Source organism: Ictidomys tridecemlineatus, chromosome 10 (assembly GCF_052094955.1).
Source record: "Ictidomys tridecemlineatus isolate mIctTri1 chromosome 10, mIctTri1.hap1, whole genome shotgun sequence".
Lineage (NCBI taxonomy): Eukaryota > Metazoa > Chordata > Mammalia > Rodentia > Sciuridae > Ictidomys > Ictidomys tridecemlineatus.
In genome coordinates this window covers 122,161,933-122,187,069 of record NC_135486.1, presented here as the reverse complement: position 1 = coordinate 122,187,069, position 25,137 = coordinate 122,161,933, and the positions used below count along the sequence as shown (strand labels likewise).

At 51.7% G+C, this 25,137-nt stretch overlaps 1 protein-coding gene and 1 long non-coding RNA gene across 4 annotated transcripts in view; both read left to right on the top strand.

Moving 5' to 3' along the window:
• The first annotated feature begins 3,460 nt into the window (after positions 1-3,460).
• Caln1 (calneuron 1) overlaps positions 3,461-25,137 on the top strand; it is a 319,860-nt gene continuing 298,183 nt past the window's right edge. The window contains exon 1 of one of the 3 annotated variants that reach the window (XM_078023953.1): positions 3,461-3,631. In XM_078023953.1, the coding sequence (XP_077880079.1) occupies positions 3,513-3,631 (119 nt within the window). In that variant the 5' untranslated portion in view covers positions 3,461-3,512. The remainder of the gene's footprint in view (positions 3,632-25,137) is intronic. The other 2 variants (XM_078023957.1, XM_078023958.1) reach the window with 2 other exon arrangements.
• On the top strand, positions 3,639-10,531 carry LOC106144978 (uncharacterized). Its single transcript, XR_013426913.1, has 2 exons — positions 3,639-6,449; positions 6,611-10,531. It is a non-coding gene; the product is annotated as an uncharacterized LOC106144978 (long non-coding RNA).

The following is a 25,137-nucleotide window of genomic DNA, read 5'->3' as shown; positions in this document are numbered from 1 at the left end:
TTGCTTGTGGGATGAATGCAGTACCAGCTGTGCAGAGGGTTGTGGAGGAAAGACCTGCAGGCAGAACCTCTGTCAAGCACCGAAGGGGACACGGTGGTAGCTTGACCCTCAGCAGCTGTGAAAACTCGCACTCTGACCTGATGCCCCAGTGGGGCCAGAAAAGAGGGAACGTTCCCTGGTGACCACTGGAGCTAGGTCTTTGAAGATCAGTCAGACAAACACGGGCCTCAGGACCCCAGAAACTCAATGAAACCATGCAGCCCAGATCTCTGGCCTGGTCATGCTCCTCAAGGCTGCTGGGTCCTATGCTCCGTCCACAAGCCTTAGGTTCTCAGCAGTTCCCACACCCATGGCTGTGGTTCTAGACGCTCCCAAAGGACCAGATCCAGCAAGGGCTCAGCCAGGGGAGTTACCTGCATCCCCTGCAGCAGGTGGGCACCGAGAAGACGAGGCTGACCTTCCACCCACACCAGTCCTCCTGTGCACCTGCCCTCTGGGAGGAGGCCTAAGGCCCCTTTAAGGATGTGTCTGGTGGCACAGAGAAGGGACCCAAAGCCTCCCTGTGGACTCCTGAGCACAAACCGACCCTTCAGCCTGAGGGAACAGCAAGCAGCTCCTCTGTCCCACGTGTCCATGTCTCGGCTGCAGCGTGGTCACAGCTCTGCCAGCCACGGACAGCAGGAAGAAGTGAACAGGGAAGGCTCGCGAGCTCTCTCTCTGTGCTTTGCACTTTCCAGGGCCCCAGTGGGCACCATCCAGGAGGCCCATTTTGCAGATGAGGTGATTGAAGCCTAGAGGGTGACATATTTGCCCGAGGCGTAGGTAGGTATGGCCCGTCTGATTCCATGAGGCCTCTCCTTGACCACCCCCCTGCACCTGTTTATCCTGGGCTGGAGGAAGGGATGCAGCTGAAGGAGCACCCAGAGTGCAGAACCAAGGCACTGTCACTGCTTGGGTGTCCCAGCATGACTCCCGCTGGCCTGGGCCCTGAGGGAGGGAACAGCCAGTGCTCAAGTGATGTTTTAGGCGCTGAAGGAAGTGGGCCGGTCACCTGCTAGAACAAAAAGCTGAAGAGGACACTGAGTGTGCCCTGGAGTTAGCTGAAAGCTCTGGCTTCCTGATTTAGCTCAACAGCCAGCTCTTGCCGACCTTCAGATGATGGCAATAAAGACGAAGGGCAAGTAGACTGAGAAAGCAAGTTCTGGAATCATCACTCCGAGAAGTCTGGATGTGAAGTAGCAGAAGATTGGGGACCAATGGCCATTTCAGCAGGAATTAACCTGTGGCCCAAGATGCACAAGACAGAGGCCCAGGAGGCTCTGTCCCTCAGGACAGAGCCAGGGAGCTGCAGGCCTGTCCTCTAGGAGGCACCCAGAGGCCAGGCTGGGTGGTCAGGCCCAGCTTGTGGTGGGACCTGGCTTCCCCATTCTCAGCCAGGCAGCCGTGACATGGGGAGTTCAGCTTGGGGAGGTGGCTTCAGGCTGGAGGAGCCGACTCCAGTTTGTCCTCCTGGCTCTGTCCCCTCTGGCACATCATGAGTGTCGCAGTGAAGGGCACCAGAGGCCAGTTGAGCAGGAGCAGCTGTTCCTCACTGGGAGCCACCAGCTCCAGGCTGTGCTCCTGCTGAGCTGTAGGCACGTGCCAAGCAATTAAGTCGATTGGGTTCCAATGCCCCTGACCAGGAGCTCGGGCACCCTCACAGAGCTCTGGGCAGTGCCAGCTAGCTTGGCAGCTCAGAGGGCACCTGGCGTCCTGCCCCGGGCTCCTCTCTGCCTAGGGGTGCCTCTGTGCATTTGGAGGCATCTACACAGGGAGCTGATTCTCTGCTCGGAGGTCTGCGTTTACCACCAGCCACCGCTCACGGCGGGGACTACCATGGTAACTAAAAGGGTATCTGAAAATAAAATGTCACTTTTCAAAATCTTCTACCGTGATGGCACAGGAAACTTGCTCTCCGTTTAACTCACCAAGACAACTGAGAAGGCTGGGGGCACAGGTGTGCTGCGGCGTGTGCGGAGACAGGTGTAACCCAAGTCACAGGGCGTGTGAGCAGTGTGCGGCTCTGTGCAGCTGTGTGGTGTCCAGGCAGGAGGACCACGCATCTGACCTGGTGCGTGTCTGTCTGTGTGTCTGTCTGGAGCCCAGTGCTGGCACATGTGTGGGAGTCCAGGGCCAGAGCTATGGGTGACAATGTGTCTGAGGTCACCGCCCCAGGCGAGGATACTCCCAGATGTGGACACTCCCCAAGCAAGGACACTCCCAAGGCATGGCACTCCCAGGAGTGGACACTCCCCAGACGAGGACACTCCAAGATGAGGACACTCCCAGGCATGGATGGCACTCCTCTCAGACCAGAGGCTGTGAACAGTGCTGACATCTTGCCCGGGAGGCACCTCCTGGGCCCAACAGTGAGTCGTGAGGCCCGTCTGCCTGTTGCCACCTACAGATGTCCCCATGCCCCACTTTCTCAGACGAGGCTCTGTCCATGGTGACTGGGCCTTTGTTTGTGTCCTGGCCACACTCCCTGCACTCCCATCTCTGGAGATGCCGCGTGTTATTGTAGAGCTACTTTAACTTCAAAATGGAACCCGACAGAAAGAGTCCTGAGGAGAGTCTGTTCCCATCAGTGTCCGTGGTCACCTGTCATTCTACCACTGGCCCCATATGGGCCACACAGCATATGCACCTCAGAGTCATTCCCCGGTGGGGAGATCTCTCAATGCAGTCCTGGGAGGGAGGGGACAGGTGGGGACGGACAGCAGCAGAGATAGGCAGAGCTGAGGGTGCCTGAGCCCAGCCACAGGAGAGGGCCAATCAGGGGTGGTGTCGGAAGAGGTGATGGCTGAACTTAGTCGCCAGGGCAAGTAGGTGTCAGCCAGAGGTCAGGAAGAGAGGACTGTCCGCTTGGCGACATGGAAGGGCCCTGAGGTCCCACACCCTGGTTGGGTAGGAGCTGTCCTTGGACGCCCTTGCTGTGTTTAGGGAGGGTAGGATGACCTCGCCGTGGACTGTGACTGTGTCGTAACCCCGGAGGTTTGGTGTCACTCCGTAAGGTACTCACTTGGTTTCTGGGGCTCTCTTGATGTCACTGTCAAGAAAACTGACGCTGGGCGGTGCTGGGCTTTCCCGTGGGCCGCAGTCAGCTGGTGGCCCCTGGGCCTTCTGCAGAGCCCTGGGGGTGCGAATGGAAAAGTACTTGCCATGTGAAAGCCTGTCCCAGAGGGCACTAGGGGTTGTTGTGTAATGCCCGCTGTGACATTGAGGTCTTATTAATAACTAAACATCTGTCACAGCCACCACCGTGTTCCTGGTGCCAGGACTGTGCTTCGTGCCGCTGTCCTGGGGAGCGGAGGGCGGGTTGAATTATTTAGACGGCTGACTCTGGGTAAATAACCACCCAGGCTGTTTCCTGCAGTAAGTTTCTGTCACCTCCTTGCAGTGCCCCAGTGTCCTCGCTGACGTGCCTTTGATGTGCTCCCAAACCTCCCTGAGACCACCGCCCTGGACCCCCGATGCGGCTGCCCGAGCAACCTGGAGAGGGGAAGCCTGAGAATGAGCAAAAGGGGGGCCAAGGAGCCCCCGAAGGGGCAGAGGAGCCGCCGCGGAGCCAGGCCCCCGACTTCCCCACCTGGCAAGTCTCCCCTACCCAGGACCGGGCTTGGCTGGCAGCCTTCAGGCGGGGGGGAGCACAGGGTCCAGGAGACAGACTCTGTGCCGAGCACGCCTGGGCGGGGGTCCCCAGGGCGAGCTGTCCACAGAGCAATTGCTGTTCCTGGGGCTGACGGTGGAGTGGGCAGAGGGAGGGTCTGCAGCCTGGCATGGTAGGGGTTGCTGTCGGGTAGGACTGAGAACGGAGTAGCGGGGGCTGGATGGGCCTCCCTGCATGGCTTCTGCCCACCTCCCGGTCACCCAAGTGCATGCTCAGCCTGTCCTCCAGGAGGAGAGGGAGGCACAGACCTCGAAGTCTGAAGAGGACCAGGCTCCCACCAAACTGTCTGAGCCCAAAGGAGTCCTGGACACATGCCTTGCGGTCCCCAGTGCAGAGCGGGCCAGCCCAGGGCGAGGGATGCTGTCTTTATAAGCCACAGGCTGCCCTGGGTTTCGATCTCGCTCTTTTCCTTCTCCTTGGAGACACTCGGGCTATAAACTTTCAAGAGGAATTTCAGCTCTGGGGGTTTGTGTAGGAGGAACTGTGGTCTGTGTGTTTTCTGGCCCCAGGAGTGGTCCAGGGTGAGTCCTGCAGCTGCCTCCCGAGGCCATCTGGAGGCGATCTCTGCCCGCTCTGGCCCCAGCTCTAAGTGGTGGGTCACAGTGCTTACAGTGGGGACAGTGCATTTAGGTTTATGGAGCAAAAAGGAAGTGGAAGGGTTTTTGGTGGCTACACTGATTTCCAGCATGTTCTCCCAGGCACTGGGGGCTGCCTGTGGGCTCAGGCGCAGGAGGCAGGGAGACCCTACCTGAGCCTGCTCAGGACACTCCTTGCTTGGGAAATCTGGGTGGGAGCTGGTGACCAGGGCCCTGGCTGAGGGCACGCTGGCCAGGACTCTGGGGAAAGTTCTAGAAGAAGGCAAGAGCAGCCGACACCATGCCATGCCCCAAGGATGGGCTCAGAAAGGTTGGCCAGGGGCCAGAAGAGGACCTGTCCCAATTCACCCTTCTAGGAGAGGACCCCAGGGAGACACTGGGACCAGTCTAAGAGTGAAATTCCTTACAGGTTTGCATGGGGAGCAGAGGAGTGGGGCCCTCCTCCGCCTCAAGACCTCGGTCTTAGGTTCCACGTTGGGAGCTACGAGGCTGTTATTTAAGGGCTGTGTGTTTGTTTTAGAATCAAGTTGTGTTTTATTAAGGCTGAAAGTCGGCGCCTTTTACAAATGGATCCTCCTGCCTCCTGGACCAAAAGCACTGACCCATTCCTGGTGGAACCAACGCAGAGGGGCTGAGTGGCCAGGCAGGTGGGGGGTGGACAGAGGCCTTACACAGAGGGCAGGGCCTACAGAGGTGGGACCCTCCCATCTCCAGCATCCCTCCAGCCTCCCTCCAGCCCCTCTCTCCTGTCTGTCCACTGAAGGACAGCAGACTGCCCCAGACTGCCTTCCTGTCTTTGCTAAGATGTGGCGGGCTGGCTCTCTGTCAAGGAGGTGACCTTGGGTGTGGCCTTCCTTTCTTCACCTTCCTCTAGAGCCGCACAAGGGTGCAGAGCAGTCAAGAACTGGCTCCGCTCTAGGCTGTGAGGAGGTGGCTCCTTGGCTTGGCATCCTGGGGCCTGCAGATCTTAGGACGAGGTCTGGAGATGACTCAAGGGTGGTCAGTAAGGACAGGAGGCCACCTCAAAGAGTCTCTAGGGAGCAGGGAGACACAGGTAGCACAGTTAGGTAAACAGTCGGCCTCTCTGGCGCTGCCCAGCCCAATCTGGAGGAGGCTCTTCTCCTATGGGGAGAAATGGATGCACACTATTGATACAGCAGCTAAAAATAACCCGTGTTCCAAACAAAGTGTTTTTAGTATTTAGAAATGAAAACGTGTAGACAAAGCATGGATGGAGACTGCATGAGTCACAAACTGCTGACTCTGAAGCAATAGAAATCCAGAGAGAGTTCCTTCTCCCTCTGCTTGTCGCTCCTCCCCCCCCGATTTGGAATAGCTTATAAAGAGTGTCCCTCACAAGCAGGACCCCAGACTCCCCTGGGAGTTACGGTCCTGCGCAGCAGGGGCTGAGATCGCTCGGCTCTCACTACCGTTCGCGGAGCTGGCCTCCTCATGAGGCCCCTTCATTTCTGCTCCTGGTGCGATTGCTCCCAGGCCTCGGCAGGAGCAGGGACTTCCAGGCCCCGTTAACCCGGGCTCTTCCCTCCCTGGGCTCTGCCCCGCTGGACCTCAACTCTGCTGAACTCTTCAGCCCAGCAGGGCCTGTCACTGAGCCCTGGCCCCAGGAGCTACGCCTGGGGGGGGCACACCTTGGGGCGTGGCAGCAGGGTGCAGCAGTGGTGTCCCCGTCCACACTGTATCTCAGGCTGGCCTGCTGGTCCCTGGGATCAGACCCCCACCCCACAACAGTGCTCAGCCCAGCCTGCGATTTTGCCTTCTGCAGTTTCCAGCGTCCAATGTCACCTGTGGTCTAAAAACATCACCGTAGCACAATACGGAACAAGCTTCAGGTTGATCACACACGCGGGTCCAGGACGGCTGCCTCGTCCCTGTTCCATCTCTCATTGTGCTGACTTCTCAGTTAAGTTTCACTGCCGACAGCTTGTCATGTCAGTCACGGTCCCCAGAACCTGTGGAGTACGTCAGAGGGGAGTCAGAGAGAACTGCGAAGGCCGTCTGTGATGTGGAGGACCCGAGAGGCTGCAGCACGGTCCAGCCCAGTCCAGAAGCTTCAGAACTCGGGAGGCTGCAGCCTGAGAGCCTGGCGGGTCCTGGGTCCAGAGGCTGTAGAAGCTGATTCTGAGGTCCCAGGGCAGGAGAGGGGTGTCCACACTGGGGGAGGAGGGTGCCCATGCTGGGGGAGAAGTTTGTCCACACTGGGGGAGAAGGGTGTTCGTGCTAGGAGAAAGAAACGAGATCAGGGGTGGGGCACGTGAATCCCTTCCTCCTTGATGTTTTCCTTCAGGGTCCAGTTGATTGGGCCGTCCACGCACAGGGAGGGCAGATCTTCTGTCCCCATGCACAGACTCCCCTGCCGGCCCCTCCCAGGCTCCCTCAGACACACCTAGAGATGATGCTTCTGGAGCCTCCGGCTTCTCTCCACTCAGCCAGGCTGAACGTGAAGCCACCGTCACACACTCTGTGCAGGAAGAGGCTATGTGGGGTTCCGTGCCCGTGAGGTTTGGGGCACCCACGGGCCCTGGCACACACCTCTGTGCACAGGGACTACTGGGTTCCTCTCTGAGCACTTCCCTGGCAGCTCCCGTTGCCATTCCTGCACCACAGGGTGAGGGGGTCCCACAGCCCCCAGCCCCACATCCGTAGCCTTGGCCCCAGCAGGGCTCAGTGACCTGGAGGCCAGGTCACCGCCCCTCCCCAGCAGGACTGTTCCGCTCCAGGAACCTTCTCATTCACAAGGAAAGCTGCACGGGGCTGAGGCTCCCTGGGCTCCCTGCCCTGCCTTTGTCATTGTCCCTGCCCATCAGAGTGCAGGAGGGCCTCCCAGTATAGGACCTGTGGGTGCCTGGCCACTGTCCCCCCTCTCTTCACAGCCCTGCTCCATCAAGGGTGTGTGTCCCTTCTGCTCTCTCCTCCAACGTCCTTTGCTTCCCCAGCACAATCATTCTTCTGCCGTCACCTGCTTTTTGAAACCTGCATCATGTTCTTAAAGCTTTTGGAAAAATCGCTGTTTGCTCTGTTTCTCAGCTTTCACCCCCGGCTCATGCTCCCCTCCCTGTCATGTGTCTTCTGTCCCCATCTGTCCCATGGTCCTATTCTGGAGGGACGGAGGAGCAGGGCTAGGGCACAAGGGGATGGGCCAGGGAGCAGTGGTAAACATTGGAGCTCTCGGTCACAGCAGACAACATATGCTAAGTCAGAGACCTTCAGAGAGGGCTGGACGCCCCCGGGCTCCTTCCTGCTGCCCTGGCCAGCTTCCCGGAGACCCCATGGGCATGGCCTCTGTGGCCACCATCCCTGCAGCAGGCAGGCTTGGCTCCACTGCGGCAGCCACACCCTTGCCCTCCCTCGTTGGCTGGGGCCACTCCCTGGATCTCAAGGGCTCTCAGCGAGACACCTCAGCTTCCTCCTCCCTCCTGGGGTCCTCCGATCCAGTCCCTGGAGATCTTCCCTCCACTGGGACCCACTTACTCCACGTGGCTCTTCTTGGGCCCCATGAGCCACACGGAGGATCCTCGGAACATCAAGATAAATGAGCCTCTTGGCCAGTAAGATTCTGATGACAGACCGTGGATGACACCACATGGGGAACCACAGAGATGCCCCACAGCGAGGAAATGGCTGGTCTTGTTTAACTCTGCTTTCTCAAACAAGGTCTGGGCCTGGGATGCGGGGTGCCGGTGGGCAGGTGTGTGCGAGTGACTGTGCCGGAGAGTCAGGAAACGGCCTGCCAAGGGTCCCTCCAGGGACACCCCTAGTTCTCAGGTGGAGGCAGATATCAGGTGTGGGTGTGTCCGGACCCAGCGAGGGTCCACATTCTCCGACCATTCTTTGGTGTGTGGGCTCCATGCCCCACCGTGGGACAAATCCCTTCCCTACGCAGCTCTGGGGACAGTGGATCAGCACCCACCTGAGTTCACATGTTAGGATCAATGCAGGCTCAGGGTGCACCCAGCACACACCAAGGGACCCATGAACGCGTGCGTGGGTGCACATAGACAGGCGTGCAGCCCTGGGGGATCCAGCCCTCCACTTAGGAAATGATGGGATGGTGCCGAGGGCAACTCAAATCAGCACCTTCACATCCAGATGGGAGTTCGCTGCTGTTAATGCGATTGCGCCTCTGACCCTGGCTGCACTCCGCGGCTCATCGCTAGCACCCTTCCCATCGCACCCTGATTTTTCCTGGCCCCTACTGATGTTGGCTTAGGTTGCACGGCTCTCTCTCCCTCCTCCCTCTCTCCCTCTCTCTTCCCCTCTCCCTCCCCCTCCCTCTCCCTTCTTCCCTTTCCCTCTCTCTCCCTCCATCCCCCCTCTCTCCCTCCCTCCCTCTCTCTCTCCCTCACTCCCTTTCCCTCTCCCTCCCTCTCCATCTCTCTCCTCCTCCCTTATATTTGAAGTCACATAGTGAGGGGGAGAGAGGACACAGGGTCAAGAACAGTCTTCAGTGAAGCTATTCTGCACGTGCAGCGGGTGTGACCCTGAGCTCCACAGAGGAGCACACACTGCTATCCACCATCTTAGGGAGGAGTCCTGACCACCCTCCACGTCCAGGAGACTCTCTGACCTCTCTCCCGGGGATCCTCCTTCACAGGGTCCTCTTGCCTCCTGCGTGACCCTTCTGATGAAGCCCCTTCACTGTGGTTCCCTTGACATCCTCCATGCCAGTGAGTGTCCTCTGCAGGTGCTTCCTGGGAGCAGGCACTTGGCCCCAGGCACCCAGTGTCTCTGGAGGGACCAGTGGGGAGGGCACTCCTAGTACACTTCAAATTAGAAAGTGCACACACCCAGACGCACACCCAGCAGCGCATAGTTTACTGCTATTCAACTATTAAAGTGCCATCCCATGGCCTTGCCTGGGGGACCAGCCGTGGTGTGGCGTGTCCAACCTCGTGGGACCATTGGGGAGCAGGCTGCTCAGGGTGAATGGGCCTCCACAGGTGTGACAGGCAGTGCCGGGCCCACAGTGGCTGCTGGGCAAGGACCAGGCCTTGAAGGCAGTTTCTGGCCTGTGGCCTCCTTATTCTCCATAGAGAACCTTGGAAACATGTCCCTGGCGCTTGTACCACAGTTAATTGAGCCTTTTTCTCTTCCTGAGACGGTGGGCAGTGGGTCTGGGAGCCTGTGGAGTCTGGGCTCTGCACAGTCTCGCTGTTGGCAAAGCTCTGGGCAGCAGCTCCTTCCCTTGCTGTTCGTCCTTCCCCTCAGCACGGAGTCCAAAGGGAACTAGAGAGATGCAAGCGGCCCCTCAGTCCTGGGCACCCTTGGGAGCCACGCCCATCCTCCAGCCATGTCCCTGTGGCCATCTCGGGAGCCCCTCTTCCTCCTGGAACCTTGTCACCCTAGACGGGCACCATGGGAGGCCCCAGAGAAGGGCCCCTGAGCATCATGCTGTTCAAAAAATATTTTCTAGTATTTATCTTCTAGTTGTAGGTGGACACAATATCTTTTATTTTATATTTGTGTGGTGTTGAGGATTGAACCCAGTGCCTTAAGCATGCTAGGGAGCACTCTACCTCTGAGCCACAACCCCAGCCCCGCAAATGTTTTATCTCTTCATTTTCCTGAACTAACCCAGCCCAGCACTGTCCCAGCCCCAGGTCCCATCCTTGGGGTTGTTGTTGGTGGGCATGTAGGGGTGTGTGTGTATGTGTGCATGCATATGTGTGCCTTGTGTGTGTGCATGTGTGTGTGCATGTGTATGTGTGTGTACATGTGCATGTGCATGCATGTGTATGTGTGTGTGCATGTTAATGCATGTGTGCATGCATGTGTGTGCATGTGTGTGTGTGCATGTGCATGCAGGATTGTGTGCATGTGTGTACATGTGCATGCATTTATATGTGTGCATGCATGTGCATGTGTGCATGTGTGCACATGTGTGTGTGCAGTTTCCTCCACTACAGCCCCTTTATCCTCCACACCGCCATCATCACACGACAGATGTGTATAAATCACAGATTTACCAAAATCTTGGGAATAAATGGGGAATTTCAATGTAGGGAAAAATTGTAATGTACCAAGAAATCTTCTGAGACCCAGAAGAAATACTTCAAGAGTTTTCTTTTTATGCATGCATCCCTTTGGCAGTCTCATGAGACCTGTAAATTATGTTTTCAAATGTATAAAACAGAAGGCAACAACAACGGAAATCAATCGTACTGAAAAACAGTCCCCAAATATCAAACAAAACAAACGTGTGACATAATGACCTGTGTGCTTCTTTGTCGAGGCACTAAATAGTGAGCCCTGGCGGAGGGCACGGCGACGGTCCTCCACCTCGGGTTCTGCAGTGGTTCGTAAACAATGTTCTGGAATGAGTGCGTCGCCTCTGTGTGATGGGAAGGCCTCCAGGGAGGTCCAGTGCTGTCCTGCCCTGAGCTGTCTGGTTTCTTCCATGTGGAAGGGACAGCTGGACCCAGAGGTCAGTGGAAAGGAAGGTTGTCATTCCACCTCCACTGGAGACCCCTTGGGTTCAGCCTCGGTCCTCCCTGCACAGGGCAGCCCTGCCCTCTTCTCTCACCACCAAAGTGTCCTTGTCCCAAGGACGTCCCAGGACAGAGCTCCATCCCTCTTGGTAACCTGTTTCCTTACCACCAGAACCATTCCCTCTGACCTCTTCCCCACCTGGACAAGCCATCTAACACTGTCCACCTCAGCAGCAGGCCACAGAGATGGTGTTCTGGGAGATACTCCACCGGTGCATGGCAATTCTCCCCCCAGCTGGTATTTGATTGAAGCCTGAGCTCAAGTCAAGGGACTTTGGGCCCCAGGGCAGGACATCTGTCCCACTGCTTAGAGACACGAGGCTTACGAGCCAAGCTTTGTGGGCAGAGGAAACTTGCCAGGCTCCAGGTTAACTAACTCCAGGTTAACTAATTCCAGGTTAACTAACTCCAGACTAACTAACTCCAGGTTAACTAATTCCAGGTTAACTAACTCCAGGTTAACTAACTCCAGACTAACTAACTCCAGACTAACTAACTCCAGGTTAACTAATTCCAGGTTAACTAACTCCAGACTAACTAACTCCAGGTTAACTAACTCCAGGTTAACTAACTCCAGGCTAACTAACTCCAGACTAACTAACTCCAGGTTAACTAACTCCAGACTAACTAACTCCAGGCCAACTCCAGGCTGACGGGGAGACTCTGCTTGGGGAGACCCCACGTTGAGCTGTTTTCCGGGTGTGAAGAGGAAAGGCTCCGACACTTCTGTGGTTTAACCCTGGGGCTGGACCAGGAAGGAGGAGGGCATGACACGGGAGAAATGCAGGAGGCTTCCCTCCATTTTCTGGCCAAAAGTTGGACAAAAAAAGCACAAATTGGAGAGGAGGTGAGAAGACCTGGGCTTCCACTCCTCTGACCCGGCCCCCAAGAATGCTGGGGTGAGTACCAAGGACGGGGCTCTGGCCTCACCCTGGGAACCCGCCCCACAAGCGGCCTCGGCCCAGCTAAGTGTGGAAGAGGAGGGTACCCCCTGGGGCTCACTCAGTCCCTGGGGCAGAGACCCTGGAGGAAGAGCAGCTCTTCTGCCCTCGGAAGAGAGCACGGGCGTAGAGGGTGGCACCAGGCCCGGACAGAGCCCAGGGCCTGGACAGAACGCAGGGCCTGGACAGAGCCCGGGTATCTCTAGCAATCCGTGCCCAAGAGGGCGTTGAAATATTGACGGTGGATGCCGGGCTCCTGAGAGCATTTCACGGCCGAGAAAGAGGGTGATTGACCAGCCCTGGACCCCAGCAGTGGAGGCCAGCAGGACCCCATGACCAGGAGAGAGAGCCGCATCCACCAGCAGGTTCCTGGGGTCAGAGTGATGGACGTACAAGACTCATCACTCTCCTGCTACAGACTTTTATGCCACCTTTTAGGGAAAGGCATAGGTGGGGACACAAGATGAGACTAAATATTTTATAAGTAAACTTACAAAATAGTTATAAAATTTACAAACGTATGAAATCACTCTGGATTTGCAGAGAGATCGTGGCTGACCCCTGTGTCACGCGCGTCAGTCCGGGACCAAGTCCATATGTGGCAGCAGCTAAGGCTCAGCTCTCCTCGGGTCCCCAGGACCTCCTCCAGGAGGGGGCGCTCTGCTGGACCCGCGTCTCCTTAGGCTCCTCCTGGCAAGGCCCCCATGAGACTTTCCTTAGTGTCGCTGCCTGACGCTTTGAGGAGCACAGGCTGCAGGGCCTGCAGCGTGTTCCTGTGTTGTGACCTGTCTGATGGCTGTCTCCTGGTGACTGTAGCATGGGCTTGGGGGACAAGGCCACAGAGGTGAAGTGCCAGTCTCACCTGTCACCTGGGTGCAGACCATCAGGGAGGATTCTGACCTTGGTCACCGACAGAGGTGCTCATTGGGTTTCTCCACTGCGAAGTTGTCACCTCCCCTTTTCCTGCTGTAGTCTTTGACAGAAGACATTATGCACAGACCATGTCATGGTGGGGATGTGAGGGTCCCCCGAAAGATCACAGTGAGATGGGTGCAGGAAGGTTCAGGGGAGACAGGACTGGCCTGAGATCTTACCCCATCAGTGCCCTAACCGCAACAGGGCTTAGCCGGGCAGTCCCTGAGGGTTGGGTTGGCAGGGGAGGTGGGCTGGGGTGTGGCCTGGGGTATGTATTTTATATCTGGCGAGTAGCGTACCTACGCGTGCTGATCACCATGTGGGCTGCTTCCCTCGGCCACCTTCTCCCGCCACGATGTCCTGCCTCACCTGGAGCCCCGAGGAATGGAGCCACCCTCGGATAAAGTTTTCCTCCCCTACAATTGTTCTGGTCTGGTCCATTGGTGATTAAGACAGCACACTTAAGAAGCAGAGCTGTGGGGCTGGGCTGTGGTTCAGAGGAAGAGCGCCTGCCTAGCACCGGGGAGGTGCTGGGCTCCATCCTCGGCAACGCACAGAAATAAATCAAATAAAGGTATTGTGTCCATCTGCAACTAAAAGCCCCCCAAACAAAAGCAACTAGTGCTTTAAACAAATCAAAACAAACAAACAAAAAAACCCAGATGCTCTGCTCCCCTTCTGCGAGGCGGAGTGCCACGGGGCGCCCCGACACAGGTGTGAGTCTTGTCTCCCCTCCTACCTCCTTCCTTTTTCCATCTACATCAGCGTGGACTCGTGCCTGTGCCATGATCCCATACGATTTCATTCCCTTTCTTGCTCAGAACGCTGTGCCCGTGGCCTGGGAGCTGCGGGCGCCCATGAATTGAGCATCTTCTCTCTTTCTGGTACCATGAGCTGCTCTGGGCTCGTCCGACCTGTTTCCTGCCCTGGGTTCCTTCGCTGGAGATTGTGTCAGAGAGCCAGACCTGATGCCAGGTGTGCTGTGGCTTCTGGGCCTCCTGGGGGACAAGCCAGAGACTCCCCGGCCCCACATGTGTCTGTGCGTGTGCCTGTGTGTGGTCACCTGTGGCGTATTGAGCTAAGCGTACGGAGGCCCACCCACCCACCCACCACGGATGATCCTCTGGGCGGTTCCCCTGCTCTGCCCACTCTCTCTCTGACAAGGAGCACCCCGCTCCCTCCAGCCATCCGTGTGCTCCAGGGCAGGGTGCGTGTGTTATGCCACCAGCACTCTCTCAGGCTCTCGGGAGACAGTGGTATTGACTAAGTGCCTGGCAGAGTCCCTTCGCTTTTGCTCCACCCACTTCTAGAGCATCAAAGTCAGCACTTTCTCCTGCCCTCTGCAGGGAGGTCACTCCACATCTGTAATGCAGATGGATGTGTCACTCTCCGCATTCCTTCTGGGGTCCAACTGACCTTCCGAATGACTCTTTAAATTTGCATACATAAAGGTCCACTCTTTGCTGGAGTCTAGTGGGTTTTGACAGATGCCTTTCGTCACGTGCCCACAGGCACAGCACCATATAGAGAGCGTCCCTGCTCGGAGTGCCCCTGCGTTTGGTCTGCCCAACCCCCTACCCCTGGACCCCTCTTGACCACTGGTCTTGTGCATCTGGTTCTGGGTTCCCCGGGGTCATGTGGGGAGCAAGCTGTGGGCTCTTCTCAGACTGGCTTTTTTTTGCTGATGACCCCCCCTCATTCTCTGCCTTGTCTTTGGGAGACCTCATTTCTTTTTGTCATTGAATCACAATCGTCTGTAGACATGCCACACACTGCGTGCTCACCGCCCACTGGCTTCTGGGAGGACGTCGTGGTTTTCCAGCATGGAAGGCCACAGTCAGAGCAGTGGACACTTGCAGGCTTGCTAGTGGGGACACCCAGTGAGCGGGGGCGCACCTGGGCAGGACTGCTCTCCTGCAGGACAACGGCTGGCTTTGTGAGATGTGTCCCACACGGTGCATGCCCGTCAGCAGGCAAGCGCTCCTGCTGCGTATGTGGTGGTGTCTTGCTGTGGGGTGTGCGGCGCCCCGTGACATGTTTTTAGGTCGCTGTTGCTTCCATCTGTGTATTTTTCTTTGGTGACGTATGTGTTCAAACCTTTTGCCCAATTTTCCCAATGGGCTGTTTTCTTATTTCCGAGTTTTAAGATTTCTTCTTATTTTGACAATGATTCCTGTAACAGGTGTGTGTTTTCTGGTGATTTCTCTCCCAGTCTGCGGTTGATTCTGTCTCCTAACACTGCTGATCTCCTCAGGGGTGGCCAGTGCTGGTCACTGCTGGACATCTTTCATGGACAGTGCCCCTGAGTTGATGGGCTTGATCACCAGCACAGCTGGGATTCATTTGGAATCTTAGAGACTTGTGCTTTTGCTTTGTTTTGTTTGTGTGTAAGTTCCAATGACTTTTTTCTTCATCCTGAGACAGGCTTTTTAACAAACGGCACTGGGAAAACTGGATGTCCATATGTAGAAAAAGGACTTTTGGTCCCTACCTCTTACCCTGCACACATCGACTCAAAGTGCATCAAAGAACTAGGAATTAGACCAGAACCTCTGCAACCACTAAGAAATGACACAGGGTCAACATTCAAAATGTTGGCACAGGTTTCAACTTCCTCAGCAAGACCCCAGGAGCTCAATAAATAAAAACAAGCAGTAAATGGAACAACATTTAATTCAAAAGCTTCTTATGGTGAAGAAAACAATCAAGAGCACAAAGAGAAAAGGTACAGAATGGGAGAAGATCTTGGCCAGTTATTCTTTGGACAGGGGATTAACTTCCAGAATTTATAAAAAATGAAAAAATAACCACCAAAACAAAAGAGAAAAAACACCCAAACAAAGCAAAAAACTTATTCAATAATGGGCCAAAGAACTGAACAGAGACGTTTCTCAAAAGAAGAAATTTAAATGACCAAGAAATGTATGAAAAAATGTTCAGCATCCTTAGCAATCAGGGAATGCAAATCAAAACTGCATTGAGATTTCATCTCGCTCCAGTTAGAATGCAACTCATCAAGAATGTAAATCACCACAAATGCTGGTGGGAATGTGGGGGGACAGGTACATTCACACATTGTTGGTGGAACTGCAAATTAGAATAGCCACCCTGGAAAGCAGTATGGAGATTCCTCAAAAGGTCAGGAATGGAACCACCACATGACCCAGCTGTCCCACTCCTCAATCTTCATCCCAAAGAACCCAGATTGGCATACTCCAGTGAGAATCTGATTTTTTTTTTTTACATCCGTACAATTGCCAAGTTGTGGATCTACAAATAGATAAGGAAAATGCAGCTTATGTACACAAGGGAATTCACTGAGCCACAAAGAACAATGAAGTCATGTCACTTGCTGGTGAGTGGATGGAGCTAAGTAAGGGGAATAAGACAGAGCGAGGACGTCGAGGGCCAAATGCTTTCTCTCATATGTGGAAACTAGAGGGAGGAGGGAATTTGAACAAGGAAGGTCTCAGGAAATAGAAGGGAGAGCAATGAAGTGGAGGAAGGGCCTGGGGGGTGGTGCTGGGGAAGGAGCTGAGCCCCACTGTGCCAGGTCCACGGACAGCGCGTCTCACCGCCTTGCCTCCTCTTCTGTGTATGACTATGATGCACCAAGTAAGACAGTAACAGAAGGACGGTCCATAGAGCAGAGCAAGGGGGCCAGGGAGGGAGGGAGGGAGGGACCTGCCAATTTCTGTGGCTGTAAAGATGAGGCACAGTGAGCCCCACTGTCAGGAGTGACAACACGCACCGGTACCAACAAGGCATGTGAGAGTCATGCCAGCATGGGTCCCTGTGAGTCTCCCCTCACTGGCATTACCGGGAGTCGAGATCCACCTTCTGGTTCATATTTATCTTTAATCAATTAGAACTTTCCCTCAGGCTTTCCAAACAGAACCCCTCCTACCGTCGTGGTTCTTGAGAGTCCTGTAGTTCTGAGGCTGTGTCTGGGTTCCTTGCTGGTGTTTAACTGTCACTCCCCAGTCGGCCCCGTGGGGTTCTGCACTCTGGGGAGCAGAGTGTCATCTGGCTGGACTTTCCTGTTCTGCTGCCCAATGGGCCTTCCTCTCCTTGGGGCCTCCCTGGCTTTGGTGTGCTTGCTGCATGTCCTCCTTCCGCCCGTCTCACGAAGGCCTCATGCCTGGCATGCTCCACGTCCACCCACGGACACCCTTTCTCAGCTTGCTTCTGCCCCCTCCCCAGGAGCAGGCTGTGTCTTGGAGACCCTGAGGCCATGTCTTCCTTCCTACCTGCTGGGCTGTCCTTGCCTGGGTGCCATGTCTGCATTTTCTTCTTTACCGAAGGCTGGTGTTGGCCAGGCTGCAGAGTTTAACTTGTGTCCCTCTAGCACAGGGCTTTGGGACCTGTGTGGGACATTTCCCTTCCATGACTGTTGAACTTCCTGGCTCTGCTAGAGAATCACAGTTTCCAACTCTCCGTCCATAGTGCAATCACATTGTGCTTCCATAGTGAGTGTCCTGCGTGTGGCGTGTTTCCTTCTGCAGTGCCCGGGCCTCCTGGTGGAGGAAGGCTCGTGGCAAAGTAAGGCAGGAAGAAGAGCTAGGCGGTCAGGGAGCCTTGCCCGCTGTCACGCATCCAGGAGGGCCTGCCATCTCAGGTCCCTGCAGGCTTCCTGTCCTAGCTTCAGGGTCATTTGAAGAGATAGGCAAGCTGGACACTCGACAGACAGGGAGGTGGATGGAGAGCCGAAACAGCTACTGAGGTGACTGGGCAGTGAGGGGTCAGTTGCATGCACGTCCACCTGTTGCTGTACAGGGTCAGCTGCTGCCCAGGTAGTGCAGGCACAAGGGGTGTAGAGAAGGCCACTGGTGAGTGGCACCCTCTCTGCTGCCAATTTTTGTCAACGTGTTTGCACAAATTTAAAAATGAGACCTGGTTTGTGGCGCGTTGTGACCCATGTTTGGCAGCCTCTGGCAGTGGGAATTTTGAAAGAACTGAATGGATGGTGTGGTGCCATCTGCAGAGATCAGGTGACGTTTCTGGTCTAACTGTGGCATCGACTCAGATAACTCAGGGACAATATGTACCCCAGTGTTGTCCGTTTGGTATGCACCCCGTAACTGTTGGCTCTTTGTATTGGTCATTAGCTGAATGTATCTGTTTAAGGTTTAACCCTCTGATATAGCCTTTGAAAACTGTCAGATTATCCGAGAAAATAAGAATTAACTTTATTCATCAGGGTTGATGATGACCCAGGGTTGTCATAGTAACTTAAATATTTTAGTGGCACAATGAATAAAACAAATGGGTCCTCACACCTGTGAAGTCTGATAGACCTGGAGACCTCTCCTTGCTCCATGCCCTGGGGCAGGGAGAAGAACAGGGCCTCCAGGTCACCCAGGAAGAGGAAGAGCTGCCCCCTAACTGCCCTACTCTGGAGGGTGTCCAGCACTTTAGCAGCATTCCATTGGCCAATCCGGTCACCTGGGGCCAGGAGATAAAAAGGGCCCTTAGATCAAACTTCTAGCAGATTCTGCCACTGGCCCCCAAACAGAAAATTCTAATTTTTAAACATATTTTGGACAATGTGACAAAATCGATTTTATTTAAATTATCTCCACATTTTTCAGAGAGGTACTAATCCTAGCCAATATGTGGGGTGGCAGAACATAGCAAGTAAAAATGACTCAAAAGCAAAATGGCTTCAGTATTTTGTTCCACCAAGTACATTTCAGAAAAGAGAGCATGTATGAAAGTAAAGAAGCATTTAATTCTAAAATGAAAATGCAAAGTCCTACAACCCCCACTAAGCACACACCGACCAATACTGAAAGAAAATAATTTTAAAGAGGAATTGAATCAGAGGTTGATGGTATGAGTCAAATCCTTTCCTTCATTTGCTGAGATTGCTTCTGCTGCTCAAATAGAAGGGAGAATATTTAATTCAAAACTAGGTTTTCTTCTGGACAAGAAGGAATGACGTAAATTGGATTTGTCCTCCTACCTGAAGCAAGAGCAATAGAAACTGAAACACGGTATGAAACATTGGGTTTCCAGACATTACGCTAAGGTAAAGCAGAGCAGTGAGAACTCGGTGCTGCCTACCTGCTGCCTGAGAGGGGTCCGTGGGCCTCAGCTCAAGGAGGGGAGTGCAGACATGCAGAGCTTCAAAATGCAAGAAGTAAAAGTGGCAGAACTCCAAGGAGACAGAGCCATGTCTACAATTACAGCTGGAGGCCTCACAAACATGGTTTGAACAACACTATCATTCAACTCGACATGACCAGAACTAATGTAATATTCCACTCAATACAGAATACATATTCTTTGTATGTAAATATGGAACATTTATAAGGCAGATCATATTATGGTTATAAATACATAAAGTAACTTCAAAAGACTCTGAGCCACTCCTGGTGTACTCTTTGACAGACACATATTTAGAAAAACCGATGAATATTTGAGATATAAGTAATGTACTCATATGTAAATTACAAGTTAAAGAAGAACTTAAAAGAGATACTGGAAAGTATGTTGATTGGAATGAAAATTAAAAATAGAATATTTCAAAGTTTGTTGGTTGCAGCTAATGCAGCACTCAGAGGAAAATTAATAGCAATAAATATAAATAGAAAAAAGGGAAAGGTTTCAAATTAATAATGTAAGCACCCACTTTTAAGTCATTAAAAAAAGAAAATACATCCAAACCATGTAATGAAATAATAAAGTCCAGAATAAAAATCAACCAAATAGAAAACAAAAAACAATACTGAACTTAATGAAACTAAGAGATAGTTCTTTGAGAAGTTCTAGAAAATTGATAAACCTCTACCTAGATTGATCTAAAAAAATAAAGTCATGAGTATTGATATTACACATTCTAACTATTAAGAATAATGATAATAGAATATTGTGAATAGCTCTATACCAACAAATCTGACAATCTGGATATAATGAATTCCTTAAAAGACACAAACCAGGAAGGCCCACTCAAAAAAGAAATATATAACCTAATCCTATTAAAAAAATAAATTTTTAGTTTAAAACCTCTCTATAAAGAAAAACTCCAGAGCCACATGATTGCTCTGGTGAGTTCTGCCTAACAGAAACACAAAGCTCCCGTTTCTCTCCTCCTTCCCCAGGGGACTCACTAGTTTACATTTTATTATCTAGGGGTTTACGTATCCTGTATGTGAATGAATCATGCCACATGAGGTCTTTTCTGTCTGGTTCTTCCACTTCACATGATATATTCAAGGTTCATCCATGTTTTATCAGGTATTCATTCTCCATCCCTTTATTTGGCCGATTAATATTCTGTTTTGTGGACATGCCATTTTTGTTTATCCTCTCGTCAATTGATGGACGTTTGGGTTCTTTCCATTCTTTGGCTCTCATGGACCAGCTGCTCTGAACATTCATGCACCAGTTTGTGTCAATGCATGTTTTCCGTTCTGTGAGTCTAACCAGAGGGGAACTGCTGGGTCCTGTGGTGATTCCACACTTAACTTTTGAGGAGCTGTCAGGCTGTTCTCCAGATGACCTTCCAGCCTGCCTTCCCATCAGCAATGCAAAGGTTCATGATGTTTCCGCATCCTGAACACTCCTGCCATTGCCATCCCGGGGCTCCCATCTCAGGGTGGTTGGTTGGTACTGCTCCAGTGACTAATAACATTCCACATCTTTCATGTGCAAACTGACCATTTGTATACCTTCTTTGGAGAAATATCCATTCAAATCCTTTGCCATTTTTAATTGGAGTCCCTTTTTGTTGTTGATTTGTAAGAATTCTTTATATTCTCTCTATTAGACCATTATCAGATATATAACTTGCAAATATTTTCTCCCATCCTGTATTTTTTTTTAACTTCCTTGGTAGTATTATCTGAGTCACAAATTTTTAAGTTTTGTTGAAATCCAATTTATCTATTTATTATTTTGTTTCTTGTGCTTTCTGTATCATATTTAGGAAATTGGTACCTCACCCAAGTCCTGAACACTTACCCCTATGTTTCCTTTTAAGAGTTTTATAGCTTCAGCTCTCACATTTAAGTCGGATCCGCTTGGAGTTAGATTTTGTATGTGGTATGAGGTGGGTGTCCAAAGTTTGTTCTTATGGGTGTGGATATTCGGTGTCAGCACCTATTGTTGAAAGAACTATCATTTCCCCCATTGAAAGTTCTTGACCTCCTTGTCAAAAATCGTTGACCAAAATGCATGGGTTTTATTTCTGGACTCTCCATTCAATTCCACTGATAATTTCTATCCTTATTCCAGTGCCATTCTATTTTGATTACAGTTGTTTTATTGTAAATTTTGAAGTCAGGATGTGTGAGTACTTCATTTTTTTTTCTTTTTCAAGATGTTTGGATATTTGGGGGTCTCTTGGATTCCATATGAATTTTAGAATTGACCTGCCCATTTTTGTGCAAAAGCATTTAGAAATCTGATAGATTGCTTTGAGTGTGTAGGTCCATTTTGGGGAATGTTGTCCTTCATTGTTCTTTAGACATTTCCTTTAGCTCTTTGAACATTTTAAAATAGCTGATTAAAGTCTTTGGACAGTGAGTGCAATATAGGGGCTTCCTCAAAGATAGTCTCTGTTGCTTTTTTTTAAAAATTTTTTAGTTGTAGATGGGCACAATATCTTTATTTATTTACTTATTTGTTTTTATGTGGTCCTGAGGATCGAACCTAGGGTCTCACACCTGCGAGGCAAGTGCTCTACCACTTAGCTGCAGCCCCAGCCCTCTCTGTTGCTTTTAATTTTCTCTCTGTGGACCACATGGGTCACACTTTCTTATTTCTTTGCAAATCTTGTCATGTTTTGTTGAACAATGGATGTTTGGACTATGATAAAAGGATAACTCTGGAAATTAGATCCTCCTCCCCAGGTTCATTTCTAATTATTTAGTTATGTGTCTAGTAACTTCTCTGAATTGCATTTCTAAAGTCTGTCTTCTCCTCGGTCATGTGCACATACTGATATCTCTATTCTCTTATCTTAGTAGTCGGCTAATGGTTGGACAGAGAGTTCCTTAAACTCTTGTGAAGCTCTGCAAGAAGTTAACCGCTCTGCCTTAAGCTTTGCTTCTGCCTGTGTGGGTCTTGAGGATCAGTCGGAGGTAACCTAGGGCTGTCTCAGGTCCTTCCTGAAATGGTCTCCGTCCTGGGAATCCACATTGTCTTCTAACACCCCCAGGCACAAGTTGGGGTTTTTCAAAACCTTTTCCTCCCTGAGCATTTCATCTCTGAGGCTGTCCTCAGATACTTTCTTGGATTGGTCTGTAGTTTCCCCAGATGTTACCCTTGGCTCAAGCCGCCCTCATGGGAATGTGAGCCAGCCAAGGCTCTCAGCCAGTGAGTCCAGGGTCAGGGCTCCGGCGCTGCTGAGTTCCAGGTTAGGTGTCTATCAATCATGCCCATTGGTCATGCTGTTCTTCAAGGGTCAATCAAACAGATTAAACAATTACAATTCTTTGGGAATGGTGTCATTCTGGTACTAGCACTGGAAACAGAGGGGCATTTTCAAGGTGGTTGCTAATCTGGGGAGCAGAAACTAGGGTAAAGGAACATGCCACACACGCCTTGTCCTGGCCGAGATCCAGCCATTTGTCTTACAGAAATGCTTCCTGTGTTTCTGCAAGCACCTGGCAGTTTCCAGAGTTCCAAGGAGTTGGAGTGTGACCATTCTTCCACCTTTTCGTGGCTTTTATGTAGAGATGGAATTTTGGAGCTTCTCTGGTTTTCACGGATGCCATTGCCATTACAGTTGTGCAAACCGTTCTTTCCTGCAAGCAACGCGCCATTTTTCTCTGTCTGCTTTTGAGATGTTTTTCTTTGTTTTAGTTTCCTCATCAGTTTATGATGCGTCTCAGCATGAATTTCTTCAGACTCATGGGTTGTACGAGTCTCCTCAGGCTGTAGGTTCATTTATTTCTCATAATTTGAGGCATCCTCAGTCATGATGTCTTCAAATGCTTTTTTTTTTTTTTTTAGTCTCATTGTTGGGACTTTTGTTCTTTTAAAAAGTATTCTCCCTCCGTTCCTGGAGCATGGGTTTATGATGGCCCCTTGAAAATGCCTGTCAGGTGAAGTGACATCCATGTCAGCTTGGCACTGACATGTGCTTGGTCTCTCCTCCCAAGCATGGTCAGATTTTCTTGTTTCTTCTTATCATGAGAATTTAGGGTTATACTTTTGAGTATTTTTATGTGTGGCTCAGGGTCTTTACACACCGTGGACAATGTTACTTTTGGTTTGTTTGTTTTATCAAGAAAGCAGCCTGATCGGAACTTAAGTTTGGGCCAATTTTATGTTGATCGTGGTTCCAAAGCCTTTGCCGTGCTCCTCCGATGGCGGTGTAGGTGGGTTTTATGTGGACAACCCCATCGACGAGCGTGTCAGTGGCTAGTTTGGTCCCTCGGCTAAAAAAGATGCAAGTTCAGTTACCCCAACCCCCTCATCCTGTCTGCAGCTGACGCAGTTGTCAAAGGGACAAGAAAAGATAGCAGAGAGAGAGGGAGGGAGGGAAGGAGGAACGGTGGGAGTTCTCTCTGCTGATTGGGGGCTACTGTTATTTGACTGAAGAGGAAGATTCTCCTTCCTCAAGGTTTTAGCCTCTTGCTGGCCCCACTTCTGCTGCTGTGGGTTCTTTGTGGGGGCTGGGGTACAAGAGAATAGAGAAAAGGAAAACAGCGCCTCACGGGGCATTTCCACGTCCTGAGTGAGTGCTAGGGAAGCACATATCCATTCCCTGAGCCGAACCAGAGTGTCTCCTGGCGTTTCTGTTCTGCTTCTGCCCACTTCCCTCAGCCTTGACTCCAGACCCAAAGCACCAGGGGGAGACATGGCAAGATCACGCCTGTTTGGTGGTCCTTTGGATTTTCCTCTTTCCCTCAGTTTTCCTGTTAGCATTTATTTTCAAAGTCCTCAGATAACTTCTCCATGTATTCTGCCCTGATTTCATGGCTGTGTTCAGCCGGGGAGACTGTATCTTATCCTGAAGAGGAAGCATCGCAGTTGATTTTTGGACAAAAGTGCAAAAGTCAGCCAGCAGAGAGGCAGTGCTTTGTCAACCAAACTTGGAGAAACTACTGAGTGCTGGTAATTCAAGGCATCCTTCCACACACAAGTGCACACATACACACACACACACACATACACACACACACACCACTGCACGTTTGAACCACACATGGCACCACAAAAAAACTAAATACCAAAGCATCATAGACTTAACTATAAAGCATGAAATGTAAAACTTCTAGAAGGAAACCTTTCCACACTTGGGTTAGGCTGATGTACGACACCATAGTGCTATCAATACCAGAGCAAGTCACTATGCTGGACTTCATCCCAGTCAAGAACTGTGTCTTTGAAAGGGACTGTTAAGAGAATGAAAAGACAAGCGCAGACTAAGAGAAAGTCATTTGTAATCACATGTTATAAAGGACTTGTATCCAAAACATGTAAAGAGTTTTCTAAATTCAATAATGAAGATACATACAACCCAATTTTAAAATGAGTAAAGATACGAACAATTAATTCACCAAAGAAGATACACAGGTGGTAAATAAGCACCTGAGAAGATATTCAACATTATCAATCATTAGGGAAATGCAAATCGAAACTCTAGTGAAATGGCATGACACACCTATTAAAACATCTATAATTAAAACAGCAACACCAAGTGTTGGTGTAAGAGGGACCCACTGGAACTCTCACATGCTGCTGTTGGGAATGTAAAATGCTCTATTTGTATAACAATTTGGCGGTTTTCCAAACAGTTAGACATACATCTGTTGTATGACATCCATTCTGTTTCTAGATATTTTGCCAAAATAATTGAATGCACATGTTCATGAAAGACTCAGACACGATCGCTAATTGCAACTTTATTAGCCATTGTTGAAACCTGGCAGCAACCCGGGTGTCCACCAGTAGGTTGTGGATTAACGAGTGGTGGCGTGTTCAGTCATGGCGCGGGGGTGAATTTCAGAATGGTTGTGCGGAGATACAGAAGCCAGATAACAATGTAAAGACTCCTGGGAGAATGGTGCTGGCGGAGAGAGGCGGATGGGGCGTGTGCGGCCTTAGGTAGAGGACGTGCTGGCCACCGACTGTGTCCAGGTCGAGGGCTGCGTGCACTTGTGGAAGCTCTCCAAATGGCACTCTTGGCGTGCGGCTGGCCGCATGTCAGCAACGCCCCTGTAAACCTGCCTTGGATGGGCCTTCAAACCAGGCTCTGCGAGGCGCAATCAGCACTTCCCTGGCGCCCTTGCTAGTGGTCAAGGGCTGTCTTCCATCTGGGGTGTTGGCTTGAATCCATGAGCCCGCAGACCGTCTTCTGGGAGGAGGCGCAAGGACAGCCTAGACCCCCTCAAGCTCTCTGCTGTGGTCTTTGTCCCTCCCCTTCCCTGTTCCCGAGCCCATCCCAGAGCACAGCGTGGGGACTCCTTGCTGGCTGCAGCACCCTTCTTGCTGTCCCTGTGCGTGCACACGCCTGT